The sequence below is a fragment of the Cyprinodon variegatus genome, unplaced genomic scaffold (assembly GCF_000732505.1).
Source record: "Cyprinodon variegatus isolate N-32 unplaced genomic scaffold, C_variegatus-1.0 Scaffold100, whole genome shotgun sequence".
Taxonomy (NCBI): domain Eukaryota; kingdom Metazoa; phylum Chordata; class Actinopteri; order Cyprinodontiformes; family Cyprinodontidae; genus Cyprinodon; species Cyprinodon variegatus.
This window is the reverse complement of record NW_015150553.1, coordinates 392087-406332: the sequence shown is the minus strand read 5'-3', so window position 1 is coordinate 406332 and position 14246 is coordinate 392087. Positions and strand designations below refer to the sequence as shown.

General features: G+C 36.7%; 1 protein-coding gene across 1 annotated transcript in view; it reads right to left on the bottom strand.

The window, feature by feature from the left end:
- Positions 1-8598: 8598 nt before the first annotated feature.
- Positions 8599-14246, bottom strand: part of LOC107084435 (netrin receptor UNC5C-like) — a 233701-nt gene continuing 228053 nt past the window's right edge. The window contains exon 17 of the mRNA XM_015374274.1: positions 8599-12477. Coding sequence (XP_015229760.1) covers positions 12315-12477 — 163 coding nt within the window. The 3' untranslated portion in view covers positions 8599-12314. The remainder of the gene's footprint in view (positions 12478-14246) is intronic.

Genomic DNA, 14246 nt, shown 5'->3' with positions numbered 1-14246 from the left:
AAGCTATTGCCTCTAAATTGACATGACTGTTGCTTTGAAGGCTGTTGTGCTTTTGTGTTTTACATTTTTTCAAACCTTCCAAAATGACCTTGAAAGACAAAAGGAGTGAAAACTAAACATAGGTCCAATTCCGATTTTCACTCTCATCTGAGGTGGATTTCCTCACAGCTGCTAGTGTAGTACCTCCAACAGTTTGGCACCCTTCAAATCTATGTTTATAAATGATTATTTCAAAAATGGGAACTAAAAGATGGCACAGTATTATACAATTTCTTTAAAGCTGGCACACGGGGGAAACAGAAAGTAACTCAAAAAATGCAGCACAGCTTAAATATAACACAAAAGGGAAAAGAAACCAATGACCAACAAAACAGAATGACATAAATTACTGAAAACTAAAACAGAAACTCAAAAAGAAGTAAAGGGGAGAACCATAACACTTTACTTTATGATAGTGACTGTGTAGCACTTAATTCAATTGTCCTTTTCTTTCAGCATTGCTTTACAGCAAGAGATATTTGATCCCATTTGAAATTTATAATAAAAAACTTGGTTTATAAAGTCAGTATAATGCCCTACAAATGGGTAACCTCAAACATTCATAGCTTTATCAGTTATTTCTGAAGATACAGCTCTACAAAACTATGCTTTTTAATGAAATTGCATGGTACTCTGACAAAAGAAAGGCATTTTCTGAATAGATTGCTAATGATTTATTTAGATTGTTATATTTTTAAGGGTAATTTCAGCAAATTTTGTGCAGTCAAAATGGACAAAAAGGTGTGTTCTTTTGCTTCAGGAATGTAGCAGTTTGTTTTAATTGTCCTAAAAATGGAAAAGCAAATAGCATTGAGGCCCTGCAGCTGAACATTCTCAACTCTACTGGGATAGCTATTAGGGGTGTAAATAATAATCATTTTGTATCGATGCATCGATCCAACAGCCGACGATCCGATGCATCAATACGTCCGCAAGAGAATCGATTCTTTTTTTTTTTTTTTTTCCTCCAGTCTATTTTTATCCATTTGCTCCTGGGCGTAATTGTCCCTCCCGTGCTGCGGTGGCGCTAAACCTATTTTGCCCTCCTTCCTCGCTTCCTGGTGATCCTCCTGCAGCAGTGTGTTGCAGTAAGCTTGACACAGACATTTTTGATTTATGCTCAATATTGAAGCGTGGTCTGTGCTACACGCTGTGGGTCTAGATACGGCCGAGGCGGCGAGGAAGTGGGGGCGAGTTTAGTCCGACGACGGAGGGACATGAGGGCCAAAAAGATCCAGGTGGAAAAAGGGTCCCAGCGTTCTCACGCACCTCGCTCTTCTAGCGGGTCAAACTTCACGAGTTGTTTTCCGCAATTTTGGTCATAAAAACAAAACAAGCCGGCCTCCTGTCTGCGGCACTGTTTGCGGTCACCTACAATTTGGGAGAGGAGCAGCGGAGCTTCTGTCAAGGGGGCGGGGACGTCTTGAGCCAAGGTATTGCATTGCACTCATTGACTGATTTTGTGCAGTATATTTGCAGTATTTTTTGATGCAACTTTTCTACTTCTGTTATTTGGTGTTGTTTCTAAAAAAAAAAAAAGCATAACGATTTTACAGCTTTCATTGATTTATTTCAAACCTGAAACTTTGTTTAGCCTGTAAGATGTAAAAAAAATAAATAAATAAATAATCGATTAATCGAATCGTGGTGTACTCTTGAGTATCGAAAATAATCGAATCGTTGGGTCAAGAAATCGATACTGAATCGAATCGCCATGATGGATGTGATTTACACCCCTAATAGCTATGATACAGTGACAGGTACTAATTGGAATCAATTAAGACTTAATAATGATGTAGCGATACATTTCTCCTCACCAAATTATTTTAAAACATCTCAATGATAATATGACGGAATGAAGTATAACATTTTGACTGAAAATTAATGAAAAGAAACAATTCAACCAGGTCATAAACTCAGATTGAGTCAAGGTTTTCTATCTAAGCAAAAGCAGCTGACTGCACTGACTCATTTACTCGACTGCAATCCCTCACACCAAGCATGCATGTAGCGACAGCAAAGAGGAGAACTCCCTTTTAACAGGAAGAAACCTCCATCAAAACCAGGCTCAGTGTGAGTGGCAATCTGCCGAGGCTGACTGCGGTTCAAGGACACAGAAGCAGACATACAGAAGAGGAAAAGATACAAAAGTAACTGTCAACAAGCACCACAGGCGGCCCCGTCCAGTAAATACACAGCCTGGCAGATTAGCTCCAAGCCAATTTCCATGTCAGAGGATTAAGGGAGCACATACAGTTAGTCACATTCAGAGAAATAGGACTACACTGAAAAACTGGCCATAATCCAACATCTTTAAACAAAGGTGTTGATGGCAGCAGCCCAGTTGATATTTCTCTCCCGGATGGAGTCTCAGCCAAACAGGAACAGATCAGAAAAAGCTACTCTGATGAGAAAAAGCAGAGAGTATAAAGTTAGAGGTTGAACTAACAAATACTGAAGAATGTAAGATTGGAGATAGAATGGAGCAGAATGAGAAAAAACAGTTCCCTATACACTCTAGCAAAGTAAAGTATCTAGTTCTATAGTAAAAATTCTCTAGTAAAGAGAATTGGCACTAACACTGATACCTGTGGTACTCCACAGATAACCCTGGAGTAGGGCTTAAATTAACAATTATTTTGCAAATCGATTAATCTGTCGATTTTTTTTTTTTTTTTTTTTTTGCGATTACTCCATTAATAATCAAATAGCAAAAGTTTCCTTAAAGAACACTTTTTCATGACATTACAACAGGTGAAACTCAAACTTTTCCACTTTAGGAGTTCTGGATAGAGAATGTTGATGGATGAAAAAGTTTATTTATCTTAAATGCAAAAGGTTTACATATTTTTTTTTACTATTTCGGTGTAATAACTGTTTTAAGTGGGTTGCTCTGTCATCTAAAAGCATGTTTTAGAGTCTCTACGCTCCAGTTAATGATTAATCGGTTACTTAATTAGTAGAATAACATGAAGACAATATGAAGAAACTGAAATCTGTCATATAAATAAGATTTAAACTGGTCTAGTGCTGTTTCTTTAATTCCAACAAAATGTTCAATCCTTTGAAAAAGAAAATTATAATTAGCTGTATGAAATGCAGCACTGAGATCTAACAAGACAAGTAAAGATTCAAGTCCATTATCTGAGGCCATGATAAAATTGTCAGACTTTCAATAGGACCCAGGGTCCCTTGTTTGACTGATGGGCTTGGGTTCTTTGGGTGAACTGAACAGCTGGCAACATAATGTTGGTGAGAACCACAACACAGGTAGCAACCAGAGACCAGGCATAATTTTTCCTAATCTCCCAAATTAAAGATCCTTTAATTAGGGATCGTTCCCGGATTCTATTGTCTATTCTGATTTATTTAAATCATTGATTTAAATGATAATTCAGAGGGTCCGGAGTATCTCTGCAAGCTAGTTTATCCTTATGATGGTTATTTAGGAAATGTTGGTAAAGAGCTTTAAATGCAGTTTCATTCCATCCAGACTCAGCAGCAGACATATTACCCTGTTTAAGTTGCCATAACTTTTTAGCATATCTTCTTCATTAAAATTGGTTGAAAATGTTAGTCTGAAGAGGTCAGAGAAAACTTTATAGGAGGTCTTCCTCAATAATAACTTCAGCCCATTTTAAAGCGTGGTATTGTAAAAAATCAACAATATATGAGACCTTATCAGAGTCATCAGTGAATGATTGAGGGGAGTGGCCGAGGACTCAGGTGGATTGCAATAGAAATCCTCTGAACTTACCTAGTTTGCCAGAAAAAGACTCCAAGGTGGATGATGCATGTGTACAGTTTTACTCTGGCACAAGTGCGGCATAAAAGGTGGCACAAGTATGGTGCACAGTCATTTGCCAAAAGTGGACCACAACAAAACCAATACTGTGCCAAATTTCAGCCAACAGTAACTAAGCCAGAACTCACCCAAACATGAGCTAAATAGCTCTCAGACTTGAGACTGGTTTACAGTGCATGATCTTGTCTGTAGCCTGCATTCTTTAGAGACACAGAAAAAACCATGACAGAATGATATGTCAAATATGAAAATCTGGTCTAAATTTGTGGCTAAATGTCATTATGGTACCTCCAGAAATTGTCAGGGGAGAGGAAAGTCCAGGGGTGTCTGTTAAAACTGCTCCCCCCATGACCCGGTCCCAGATGAACCGGAGGATGACAAGTAGCACTACAAATAAAATGCCACAATGTTACAACTTAATATCTCACCTAGTCAGTGGTGTCACTGTAATTCTCAGAATTCCCCTCTGCCTCTGTCTTTTTGCAGTAATAATAGATCATACTGAGATCAACTGGGTCACATGTGAATTGGATTTTAATCACTTTATATTACTTTGCAGTGAGCTTATACAGTACTATATTATCCTGGCTATCCGGAATACTGACCTGGGAAATCCTGGCCACTTGATGGTTTTATGCTTGAATACATGGGTATTGAATACATGAGGTGACAAAACTTTTTAAAATATCTTTGAACATCTTCTACAGCCAAAGCACTTGGGATAACCTAAATAGGTCAAAATTTGGCCTCAGTGACTTTTCATACTCAAATGAAAGCTCACAGACATTCAATGTGTCAGTGCAATGCAACAGTCCAGTAAGTAGTCTTTAGCTTTAAATCCCATTTAATGTGAATAGAATGCAAAATATTAGACAATCTGTGAAGCATCAAGTTTGAAGCTATGTAAACCTATGCAGTTAATGTAAATATTTGTCTCACTTGTCTTTAGGAAGGTGTATACAACAAAATGCACACTGTTGTCATCTGTATTTCTGATGGGTCACAGACTTTGGTGTAACACAACATCAACAAGAAGGATCATAATCCTGATGAAGTGATTGCTTGGATTATATTCTGATGTGCTCAGTCTTTCTTAATAACATCTTAACTATTTTTTTCCCCACTCACCGTAGCATATTAAGCTAAGCCATTATCCTTATTGAATCTGACATTTCCATCTTTGGAAGATGTATTTCACCATCTCAGTGCTCTATTTGACTGTGTTTTCCACTTTTGACCACTTTAGTTGGATTACTCTGCAGAAACCGCCACTCCCTCTTACTGGGTTGGTGATTGCTAGGTGTGCAAAGTGAAAGACTACATTCACCATCTATAGTCAAGTACAAGACGCCAATACACAGAAACTTTACATTGATCAAGTCCACGAGCAACGCTGGTTCTGAAAAATATAAGTGCATTATATTTGGCCAGGTCTAAAAATTTAGTGTGTCATCGCAAATTTGCAAAAATATTTTTATGGTTGTGAGTAAAATTCTTGTGATTTAAAGACACGCTGTGTAACTTTGGCCACTAGGGGCACTAGACCTGTAACTGCCCGTATTTTGCTTCTACTAAACATCTGTCATGGTCTATTGTTTTCAGACCCACATACAGAACACACTGAGGAGACAGGTAGTTCAGATTTATGCTCGTTATCTAAAAAAAACCAACAATGATACGCAGAGTTTCTTCAGGGCACCTGGAAACATAGGGGGTGTGAGGCACACTGCAACAGAAAGCAAAAGTAATGGGAGTATGTGTATGATGAGAATGACAGCACCAAAAGGCTTACCGTGTGAGACATGAACAATCAACCCGGGAAAAGTGGGAAAAGTAGCTCCTAAGCGGGAGGAGGCTGGGCGTTAGAGGGTTAAGTAGGGCTCGCCGTTCAGTCAGCTGGGCGTTGCGCTGATTGAGCTCAGCCATGACAGCTTGAATCTCTGAGAGGCTACAGAGTGAACCAGAGGCTGATCGGCTCAGCAGAGATATGTGACTCGCCGAATGTGCTCTGAATTGGGATTCGGAGCCGAAATACCACAAATGGCTAACAGAAGAAAACAGAAACCTTCTCATCACAAAAAGTTACCTTACCAGTCTAACAATAAAGTTGAGAAAAGACAATCAGGCTGTAAAATAATGGAGCAAAAGAATTAGCTCCAAGACCATATAAGAGCCTGCAGCCATAAAGCAATAAGTTTTTTTTCAGGTCACATGACCTGGCCCGATGACGGTCCGTCATCTCCCAAATAACATAGTCTGTATTTTGATAGGGGAGCCCCGCTTGTAGCATTGATAGTGACTTGACAGTTGCAAGAAGAAGTGGACCCCTCGAGGCATTTTCCTATAAAGGTCTTGTGCTTTTCTGCTGCGACATTCACTGAACTTAAAATGGCAAACACTCATTGTGTTTGTCATTATCAGTTCATAACCAGGCCCACCATTGTCTTGGGGCCCCAGGCCGGCTCAGGGCCTAGTTGGCCCTAACAGGACTGCCCTGGAGACACCACAAGTATTGTCCTAGGATGTCGACCCACTCCAGAACTTCACACTAATTAGTATACATATGAGGCCCTTTGTGTTTTATTCTGTCGGTGATTTGATTAAATTCTAGTAGCAACCATTGAACGAGATATTGGGTACTCTCTGGACAGGTTACCAATCCATCACATGGCAAAACAGAGACATAAAGACAATCACCCATACCTACCCAAGAACTAAAAGTATATAAAATAAGCTTAAAATAATGTGTTTTGGCTGTGGGAGGGAACTGTTATACCTACAACAAACCTATGCATGTACAAGAAGAGCAAGTAAGCTCCATGCAGGCAGACCCCTGGACCTTCTTACTGCAAGGCAACAGTGGCACTTTAGGGCAGTCATATTTTGATAAGTCAGTTTTAAGTGCTATTACTAAAAGAATGTGCATTTGGTTTTTTCCTTCTCTTTGTTTTATTTCTCTCTGTTTTCATTTTAGGAATCATACCTCATTTAGGGTATACCTGCTGTGGCTGTGTGTAGAAAGCCCCCTTAATAAAGAGATTCACTTATTCAAATGCTTGATGCACAGTTTGTGGCTGCATCTTAATGATTCACTAAGACTTGCTCTTAATTTTGTTGAAAATGTAAGAGAGAAAACCAGCATGCCTCATTATAAACCATTCATGCTGCTGAGTACACAGCATGTTGAATAGTGACACCATAAGGACTTTTAAGCTTTTCAAGTCCTTCCCATTCTGGCCAGATTTATCCAGCTATTGAAATAGTTTATAGTTTAGGATTTGCAAATACAATACAAGCCTTCATTGCAAACTCCATGAGGCAGAGGAAAATCACATTTGAGGCTGATATCAAGCTAATTGGGCAAATCTCCATCAAATGTAAAATATACAGAATATTGCACTCCCAGAAGGGACAACAGTTTATGTTTGCAGAGGGCTACAAGTACCTTGAAATAGGACAGACAAATGGCAACTGAAAACGGCAACAGTCAAATACCTGCAACGAGTAAGGCAATTCCTGAGAAGTCAGCTCAATGGCAAGAACAAGGTCCTTGCAATTAACAGCTGTCTTGCTTGTGATCAAATACCCTACTAGGGTAACAGGTTGGCCAAAAGAGTAAATCAAGGCCACTGATATTAAAATGAAAATGCTTTACATCATGCATGGTTTATCAGCGCCAAATCCAGTATTCACATGCTACACAGTATATGCAAACAAAACAGGCAGAGGCCAGGTAAGCATCAAAGTCATCACTGAAGGTGAAACCACCAGACTCCAATAATATGTCAGGAAGATGGCCTCGAGAAATTAAGTGCTCAGTGAATGTCTCAGACAAAGGAATCTGGGAGAGAAGGTAAGAAGAACCATCATCGGAGGAAAAAACCCCGCATGGGATATACTGTACTACCAACAGATGAGCAAATCCTACCAATGGTGAGAGAGGGCTGGGCTGAAAGACTGCACAGAAGCATCATGGCAGGACAGGATCAGGTATTGTGCACTAGAGCAAAACTCTCCCAGATCTACAATACCAGACAAGATCCCAAGTAGAGGGTAGGCAAAGAGGCCCCAGAAACAATCCAGCATTTTATTGCAGGGTTTAAGACACTTGCAGAAAAGAAATACATGGAACACAACCAAGTGGATGCTACAGTGTACAGAAAAATTTTTGCAAGATACATGGTGGAGACCCCCTGGTTATCGTGGAAGTTACCTCCCAAGGTGATGGAGAATACTAAGATCCAGTTGGATATCCAGATACATAAAGGCAAAATGTTAATATCCAAGCAACTGGAATCTGTGATCATTGGTAAGCAACAGAGGATAGCCATTGCAATTGTGATGCTGGGATACCAAATGATGAAAATAACAAAAAAAAAACAAGAGAACCTGGGGAAATACCAAGGTCTCAGACAACTGTAAAGAGCCTGGAAGGTGAAGGCAACTGTAGTGCCCATGGTTAGAGGCACAATAACCCCCACACTGGAGAAGAGACTCCGATAGATACCTGGTGAAAAATCAGCCAAGAGCGCAATCCTAGAAACAGCAACTGTAATATACTACAAAGAACACTCAAGGCCTCAAGCCTCTGGTAAAGAGACCAAGCTTCAGATGAAGAATCACCAGGTAACGGTTAGGTTTATGGCATATAAAGGGTTGAAAATGACTCAAAATCAATGGAGGTCAATACATTTCTTTAGCAATCCTTTATAAATAAACCAGACAATGCACAACACAGTCTTAGCATTGCTTATAAATATAATTTATTAATTGTCTTAAAAATTCTTTATTACACTTTGTACAGAAAACCATTACAGGACATAGAGGCAAGCAGTCAGCAAGGATAAGCAATACTCTTGAAGCGTGCCAGTTAGCTAATATGGACGAATACTGATCAAAATTCGACACTGATCAAAATCAAATCACTCATGATAATAAAATATAATGCTAAATTACAAGGACCATTCTAGTAAAAGACTTCTATCAGGTTGAACAATGTTTGCATAGTAGACACTGCTTTTACAAAACCAGAAAAAGACAAAAGAACCCTTAAAACATAAAAACTAGTATATAACTGTACTGTTCTTTTAAAATTCAGAAATGTGCCAAATATAGCCAACAGTTCACAGCTGTACAATTTGTATAGATAAAAAATATTTGTACATATTTTAATATCTTTACACTACTTTCTTTGTTTCACAATATGAAGGATCATTTAAAAGAGATCTGAATGCACCCTTCTTAAAAGAAAAAGAAAAAAAAAAACTTTTTTACAGCCCAAACATGAATGCTCATTCTGCTGGTAAACTGTAAACTCTGGAACACAAGCATATGTAATTACCTATTTTTCTATAAATACAAAAAAAGGTTTTCTCAAATGCATTACCCAGTCAAAAATAGATCTTATAACAATGACTTTACTATTTCACTTTACATGTTTAAAGATTGAGTTGAGTAGAGGATGTTATATATTTGCTCTGAAATAAAAGAACAACCAAACAAACAAAAAAAAAATAATAATAAAGTAAAACCAAGCAGTTGATGAGCTAGGCTTTATCCTCATTAAAGTCTCTCAACCCTTTCCCTTGATTTTCTGATACCTGACATGAGCTCCATAGGATTATTTGTGATATGTACAATACCTCATGAAAGTTTTTATACACCTTGAGGTTTTTCACAATGTGTTGCATAACAACCACACTCTCCGATTTCTTTTGTTGGATTGTTGTGATTGACAATCTAAAACAATGCATAAATTGGAAGTGGGAGCATAATGAAACATGGTTTTCAAAATGTTTTCAAATAAAAATCTATAATGCATAGTCTCCAAAAACCACTTTCTCCTTTACCCCCCAAAACTATGGGCTATAATTGCAATTAGTAGTCAACTAATCAGTAAAAAAAAAAAATCAGTTTGTAATGAATTCTATAAATAAATCCAATGGTTGATTTAGAGAACAAACACCATCTGACCAAGGAACACAACTGAGTGGTGAGGGACATAGCTGTAGTGAGGCTTCAGCTCTGAGATTTTGTTGACAAGACAACAAGTTATGTTTCTCTTAAGCAGGGACATAAGAAAAAAAGGTAAGAAATGATTGGAAATCGATGAAGCAGATTCTTTACCATCCAGCAGGAGAGTTATTCTAAACATATAGATCGACCACCAACAGAATGATATGTATCAAATGGTATTAATTTGTTATAATGGTGAAATCATGGTCCAGGCTTAAATTTCATGGAACAACTGTTGCAAAACTCTTCAGCCAATCTGACTGAGTTTGAGAAACTTTGCTAAGAAGAATCAGCCAAGAATTCTGCCTCAAGAAATCTCTTGATGTGCAAAGCTGGTTTAGGCTAATTTCATTCTAATTTCAACTATTATTCCAGTCCAAGGTGGTTCTAGAGGATTGAGTCCGGGGACCAGGAGCACAAATACATATGCATAATACACTTTTTAGATTTATCAAAAATAATTCTGAAAATCACATCTCAGTTGCATCCACCTCCCAACTTAACATGTTAAACTTTGTGGTTGTTACCTGACGAAGTGCGAATAGTTCAAGGGTTACAAATCCTTTACAAGGCACTGTCTATTTCTGAGCACTTATAATTATTCAGAGGCATTTTAATCATTTTACAACTAGCTTTAAATCTGTGCAGGAGGTCTAGATTTTAGATTTCCTTCTTGTTAAATTAAATGAAAAAATGAAAAAAGATAATCAATGTTTGAAGGTATCCTACAAGATTTCCAGGTAAATATTTAACCTTTTGATAGATCTTAAATCTGTCATTTATGTCAATGCTGTTTCTCCTAAGTTAAACCACATTTTTAAATAGTCATACTTCATGTTAAAAAGAATGTATTAGTTTTGGGGATTTTAATAATTCAAACAAAACATTCATGCTGGATTGATTGCAAGATGCCTACAGGTAGCAGGGAAATGCTAAATGATGCTCACAGTTAAAAATAAGATACAATAAAACTGAGACAAAAATGTCATTCAACTATTAATATTTAAACAAACAAATATTATGACATGTATGTCACTACCATGAACAACACAACCATGTATTTACACCGTGAACTTGATTTTAATTTTTTAACACTGTAATTCTTCCAAGGCCACTAGATGGTGCTCATGACCAACAAAGTCAAAGTCAAATAGTTTTACTGATATCCTGATATATGTAAGATGGGAAGGAAAAAAAAACTGTCACATAATATTGGGTTTCAGTTTAAACTGGATTTCAAAAATACTCTTGTCACTTGTTTCTCCAGAAAAAAAAAAAAAGCCTGAACAGTCTGGCAGAAAGTTTTCAATATATAATGTTTTAGCTTAAAGTAAAAAAAATAATTGACATCACTGATGCACATAGCATAAAAAGAACTTAATTTTATTGGCCCAAAAAATCTGTGCTAGATTGAAAATTAAACAGCAAAAAAACCAAAACAACAACAACAAAATAACTGGACATTGCAGGAGCAGTGCTAATCTTTCCCTCTTTTATCAGATTCTCGCTGCTAAGGATAGCGATTTTTTTACCCACACCTAACTAAAGGACAATCTTTGGATTGGGTTATCTAATATTTAATTCGCCACTTTTGCTTTTCCGACCAAGATAATTTAAAAATCACTGAATCTTAAAAAAAAAACACTTTATAGTCCCAATTCATCTAAAAAAACAGTAAAACAAAATTCTAAAATGATCCAAAAACTTAAAAAACTGTTGTCTCATGATTTGTTTGTCAGGACTGAAAATCTGCAGCAGGAAATAAGCCACGCATATCGACAGATTGATACACTGAGCCTCCCCTTCCAGACAGTATTTAAAAACAAGAAACTGTACTGACAAACACATAGTCAAGGCTAACAAGAAAATAATCTCTCATTCTTCATCTCTGCCTTCATTATCTGCTTATTATCCAGATGGTCACCTGCCTGCTTTTTCCATCTCTTCATGTTGATGTCCTCCCTCTGTTCTGTAATCAGTTTAGCTGCTCTTTGTGTTTGCTCTTATCTTTGTAAAGAGTCTATCTGTGTTTTTGTTTATCTTTAATCTTCCATTCCTACTCTTGTGTAATTGGTTTACCTTTGCTTCCTTTATAATTATCTTCCCTTTCTATAGATAATTTCAAGGTGAATATCTCTGTTCCACATCGTTACTTTCTCTGTGACTGTTGTCATAACAGCAAGAAGATATTGCTGTGGTTCAAGAATTTTATTTTTTCCTTAATTCCCTTTTTATCACTCCTGGATTCACACATAGAAACTCAGCACTGGTTTGAGCACCAATTTCTTTTACCATGTACACTTGATTACCATGGTATTCACACAGTACTCAATCACCATACTGACAGCTTTCCTTTGACTTTGTCTAATTGGTTAATCTGCTGTACCAACCATAGACGTTCCACAAGTGATTATCTCTGGAGTTTTGCTTGTCTTCATACAAAAATGTAACTCCGTCAGTGTTCTGATGTCAAGGAGGCAAAGTTGTTATCGTGACGGCCCATTTCTTCCAGCACAGCAGCCAGTTCGTTTAGATCTCCATCAGGGAAATGTTGGGCTTCCCAGAGATCCAGAATCACACCTGTTGGACTGGACTTGGTGGCAAAATAGTTCAGATATCTGAAAAAATAAGAATGCAACAAAGAATAAAGAAAGGTTTAAAAATATAAAACAATATTTTTTTCTACATTTTTGTAACATTACTGACAAAACATGTGCATAATATATACATATACATACATATATATATATATATATATATATTACCATTTCAAAGTAGATTGCAAGGTACTCCCCTGAAAATAGTTTTTAGAATTCAAAATGACTAAATAAAACAATAATTTGGAATTTAAGAACTATAAAACATGTTGGTGATCCTAATAATGTAAAATGTAACAAAATGTGTATTATTTATTGTCAACCATTCAGAAACAAAAGTCTTTTAGTCAACATAAAAACAATCTCTTTTCAACTGTAGGTGGGCTGTAAGGGCACAAAGCACTAAGAAACATTATTTTTCTTTGCAGTATGTACTTTTTTTTATTCCCCCAAGTCATATGGGATGAATTGCAAGGTTTTCCACAAGGATAAACATAATTAGATTTCTGATCTTTAGAAATAGCTGGAATAAGAAAAAATATTGTGCACATATTTCCCTTTTTAGGCAGCGCAAAATCTCTGATCAGATATTAAGAACGGAACTGAAGGTATGATTCCAACATAGAAGACTTTAACATTTTCTCCTCTTTAAAAAACTAGAATAATTTTACTGCATATAGCAGACATCCTTGAAATCATCTTACATTTAAAAAAATAACCAGTATAAATAAAGAAAAAAATATTACAATGCAGCAAGTAACATAATGCAGGGTGATAAACTATTTAAAATAAATGAGATACATATATGTGATTTTTATTCATATGTCTATTGTAAATGTAACAAAATTTCAAAATGAAATAGAAAAGTCTGTTTATAGCCAGGTCCTTTGTAAGTTTCAGAAGAGGATTCTGACACAATTGCTCACAAAGGTCTTGGTGCTGCTCTGAAGTATAAAAACATCAGATTTCAGTTTTGTGGGGATGAAAAGGAGACTGCACTGTAAATCTTCCAATTGTACTGTTGTCACACAGGTGCTGTTTCAATAAAAACAAAAGGGAAAAGAAACTGCTGTTATGTGAACTGAGAGACTCAGAGAAACCCATAAGGAGGGTTTCTTTCAGATCTGTCTACGAACATAAAAAGTGCTTGAGTTTGTATTGAAGAGCTTTCTAGAGATGTAAATAGTCACACAGGGTATTTATGCCAGGAGAAAGCTGCAACTGCACAACACATCTCGTACCTTGACGGATGCTTTAACAGATCAAAGGGGGGGAAAATGTCTCTGAACCTTCAGAAAATAATGTTTTTGAAGAAAACATAAAAGTATATAAAAATGTTAATAAAAACTCCTGATGCCCACATTCACCAGCTGCACCATGAACTAATGGGCTGTAGGGACAATTATTTGCATTTGAGCCTAATTATCCTCTCAATGTCTGGCATATGTATAGGGTTAACTGTTTATACAAATCTGGGAATATCACCGTAAGTGAAATGGGAAATTGAGATCTAATTATAATACTTCTGCCAGAGTTTTTTATTCGCTCATTTTTTTACATAATCAGCACAGTGCTATTTTGTTCACTTTATAGTTAGATACTGGATGGAAAATTTATTTACAGAATAGAATCCATTTGATCCACAGTCTTTGGCAACCTTTCAATTAGGATGACTTAATATAGATATACCCTAATGTTTTATTACAGATGCATCTACATACTAAATAAACAATCTTTTATTTGAGTGCCACTACTCAGATGGTTGGATATATCCCATTGTCAATGACTTT